Source organism: Calidris pugnax, unplaced genomic scaffold (genome assembly GCF_001431845.1).
Source record: "Calidris pugnax isolate Ruff unplaced genomic scaffold, ASM143184v1 scaffold84, whole genome shotgun sequence".
NCBI classification, from domain to species: domain Eukaryota; kingdom Metazoa; phylum Chordata; class Aves; order Charadriiformes; family Scolopacidae; genus Calidris; species Calidris pugnax.
Window position 1 is genome coordinate 198,795 of NW_015090804.1, and position 3,615 is coordinate 202,409.

General features: G+C 58.4%; 1 protein-coding gene across 1 annotated transcript; it reads right to left on the bottom strand.

The window, feature by feature from the left end:
• Window positions 1–307: 307 nt before the first annotated feature.
• On the bottom strand, window positions 308–1,777 carry POMC (proopiomelanocortin). Its single transcript, XM_014937960.1, has 2 exons — window positions 1,649–1,777; window positions 308–949 (listed from the first exon to the last, which is right to left on the bottom strand). The coding sequence occupies exons 1-2, from the start codon at window positions 1,775–1,777 to the stop codon at window positions 308–310; spliced, it is 771 nt and encodes a 256-aa protein (XP_014793446.1).
• Between the last annotated feature and the right edge of the window lie 1,838 nt (window positions 1,778–3,615).

A 3,615-nucleotide genomic window follows, 5' to 3' on the forward strand; every position in this document is an offset into this window, starting at 1 on the left:
TTTTACGATTTTTTTTTTTTTAGAATTCTTTTAATCTGTCATTTACAGTATTGTACAGCTCAGTGAAAATATATGAAAATCCTCCATCGTGCTCCGAACCGGGCACCGTCCCGGCTCCCCGTCGGAGCGGGGGGGATGTCTCTACCCCTACCCTGTTCCCCGGGGGAGCGGACCCCTCCGGAGCACTAATTAAGAAGGACGTTAACGAGTGATCTCTAAGTGAAACACATGCCAGCGGGACGCTAAAGCTAGAGGGGGCGTCTGGTGGGGGGAAAGGTGGGGGTTGCCCTTGGGGGCTCTCCCCCCATCACTGCCCCTTCTTGTAGGCGCTTTTGATGATGGCGTTTTTGAAGAGAGTCACTAGAGGGGTCTGGCTGTGCTCCGAGGTCATGAAGCCCCCGTAGCGCTTGTCCTTCAAGGGCCCGTGCCAACGGAAGTGGCGCATGCGGTAGGAGCCACCGGCCCTCTTCTCCTCCTCCTGGCCTTCCTCCTCTTCCTCCTCCTCCTCCTCGGTGCCGCCGAGCCCCAGCTCCCTCCTGAACTCCAGCGGGTAGTTCTCGGCCGACTCTTCCTCCACCCCGTTGGGGTAGACCTTGATGGGTCTCCTCTTGCGGCCCACCGGCTTTCCCCAGCGGAAGTGCTCCATGGAGTAGGAGCGTTTGCCTTCCTCCCGCTCCAGCCCGGTTCCTTCCTCTTCCTCCCGGTGGGGCAGGGGGTCGGCGGGCAGCGATGCCTGCGGGGGGTTGCCCCCCAACTCTTCTTCCCGTTTGTGCCCCCCACCACCACCGCCCCCACCGCCGCTGCTGCTGTTCCTCCGGCCAAACTTGTTCCAGCGGAAGTGGCTCATGACGTACTTGCGGATGCTCTCAGAGAGGGGCTGGAGGTGCCCGTTCCCCGGGTAGACGGGGGCCTCGGCCGAGAGGTCGGCTCTGCACGCCGTGGTGCACGCCTGCGTGGAGTCACGGGGTGGTTTGGGTGGGAAGGGACCTTCAAAGATCATCCACTCCCAAACCTCTGGGACACCTCCCACCACACCAGGTTGCTCCAAGCCCCCTCCAACCTGCCCTTCAACCCCTCCAGGGATGGGGCAGCCACAGCTTCTCGGGGCAACCTGGGCCAGGCTCTCACCACCAAACAAATTCTTCCCCACAGCTCAGCTCCATCTCCCCTCTTGCAGGGTCCAACCCTTCCCCCTCCTCCTAGGGCTCCCCTCCCTCATCCAGAGTCCCTCCCCAGCTTTCCTGGAGCCCCCCTTCTTGAGGGACTGGCAGGGGCTCCAAGGTCTCCCCGGAGCCTTCTCTTCTCCAGGCTGACCCCCCCAACTCTCTCAGCCCCCCCTCCCAGCAGAGGGGCTCCAGCCCTCCCAGCATCTCCGGGGCCTCCTCTGGCCCCATCCAAGAGCTCCATGTCCTTCTGACGTTGGGGGCTCCAAAGCTGGAGGGGGATGAGCGTGGAGGGGTGATACGTGGGAAGGGTGAGGATGTGGCCAGGGGTCCCCTGGTGGGGGGCTGATTGCATGGAGTGGGAGGTTTCACAAGCTGGTTTCATGCTTGTGCCCCACATCCCCATCACCTCCAGCCCACCCCATCGGTCCCCATGGTGGGGATGTGGGATCAGCAACCAAAGCAGTCCCCATCCCCAAGCTTACCAAAATGCCAGCCTCGCTGGCCAGGTCCTGGCACTTGCTGCTCTCCCAGCAGGGGCCACTGGCACCAGCAGGATGCCAGAGGAGCAGCCCCAGCACCACGGGCAGGATGCTCCACAGCATGGTCCCCATCCTGGCCGGGCTCACAGGAGGGATGCGAGGGGCTGCTGGGCCAAAAACCCTGCAGGAACTATGGGGAAAAAAGAAAAAAAAAAGAAAAAAAGAAAATCATCCTGGCCGGGCTCACAGGAGGGATGCAAGGGGCTGCCGGCCCAGAAACCCTGCAGGAACTATGAGGAAAAAAGAAAAAAAAAAGAAAAAAAGAAAAAGAAAAGTCTGTTTTTTCCTTTGGAAGATTCTTTAACACTTTCTTTGGTTCATCCACCTTGCCCTTCCCCTTTTTCTTGGGGTTGCAGGAGTGAGGTCCCCTCTTTTGGCACCGACCTGCCCCTTCCCCTGCCTGTCCCCATCCCCTGGGAGATGCATTTCTGCTGCAAACAGCTTCTTCTGCCAAGTTTTCCAGGTTTTCCTCCCCCCTTCAAGCTCGTTGCAGAGAGATGCTCCCCGCCACAGCCCAGGATCAATGGGGTGGGTTTGCTGGAGGAGAAACTGAGGCAGAGAAATGGGAAAGCAACAGCTTGAAGCTGCCTCCCTGCCTGCACCTGTGTCGCTCCAAAAAATCCCCCTGTCTCTTCCTTTTGCCTTCCCCACCCAAAAACATCCTTCTGGAGCCCGGGTCTTTTGTCACCACCACCGTAGGTGACAACCGCTGTCAGCGGGGATTGCTGCCGCCTCCTAAGGACCCCATAAAGATGAGTGATGCTGGGAGGGGACAGCATCCTCAGGTTCCATCCATTGCCAACCACCCGCCGCTTGAGAGCTCATTCCTCTAAAAAACCCCCACATCCTCCCCCCTAACCCGTCCTGCGATGCCCCTCCAGCCCAGCAAAACTCCTGCGTGGTGGGAGACACAGCTGTGAATAACGTTACATTAGGAAAAGAAGAGTAAAACAGGAATATTTTCCATTAAATGCTATTGAAGGTGGTTGCTTGGCTTTTTGGGAAGGGCTATGGTAGAGCTGGTGGGCTTTGGGTGACCCTGTGCCGCGGGGGCCATCAAAATTAACCCAGGATCCTGCCAAAATCCGGGGGCTGAAGCTGCTGTGACATGAAGGATGGGGTTGGGGTCAGTTCCTGGGCACCCAAGGGACCTGGCTCCAGCATCCCTGAGGATGCCCAGGTTGCTTTTCCTCTGCAAATCCCAACTCTTTCCCAAACTGATGGATTTAACCCAGCGGGGACTCGCGGGTCTCACCTTCCCCCCACCCCGCGAGAGCTCTACGGGAGGAAAAACCCATCCCATATTGAAAGAAAACACAAAAACCCCCTCGTTTTGGTCCAAAATGTGTGGCTGGAGGGCAGAGCTGACCCTCCCCTCATCCCCCCTCCAGGTCGAGCCCTGATGGGGGGGGGACTTTCTTTGGCAGAGGGAAAGAAGAAAAGACTCCGGATTTATGAATACAGTTTGGAAAAGGGGATAAAACAATGAAATTTAGACTTAAAGGCTGTCTTTATGTCTTTTGATGGGTGTTGCTGCCCGGGAACCCCCGGCGCAGCATCCCCGAAGGGCCGGGGCGGCAGCAGGCGCCCCCCCTGTGCCACATTAACACCTAATTAACGCAAATAAACCCGACAATTAAAAGAGGCGAGGAGGCAATTAAAGCGGGGATAGGGAGGGAAGGGTGTGTTTTATCTCTCATCCCTCTCTAGGACACCCCTGCCCGGTGGCCACCCCCCCCGACCCCCACCATCCCTCAAACCCCTATTTTTTGGCCAATTTTCTTCCCTTCCTACCCCGCACCCCAAAACGCATCGAGAGACCCACAGGACCGGGTGGTTGGGGTGGGTTTTTTTTTGGGGGGGGGCTTACCTGTGGCCGGGGTGGGAGCCCGACGGCCACCGAGGACCCT

Coding starts and splice junctions, on each gene's coding strand:
- POMC (XM_014937960.1), bottom strand. CDS start 1,777: ATGGGGACCATGCTGTGGAGCATCCTGCCCGTGGTGCTGGGGCTGCTC. Junction 950..1,648: donor CCAGCGAGGCTGGCATTTTG/GTAAGCTTGGGG, acceptor GACTCCACGCAG/GCGTGCACCACGGCGTGCAG.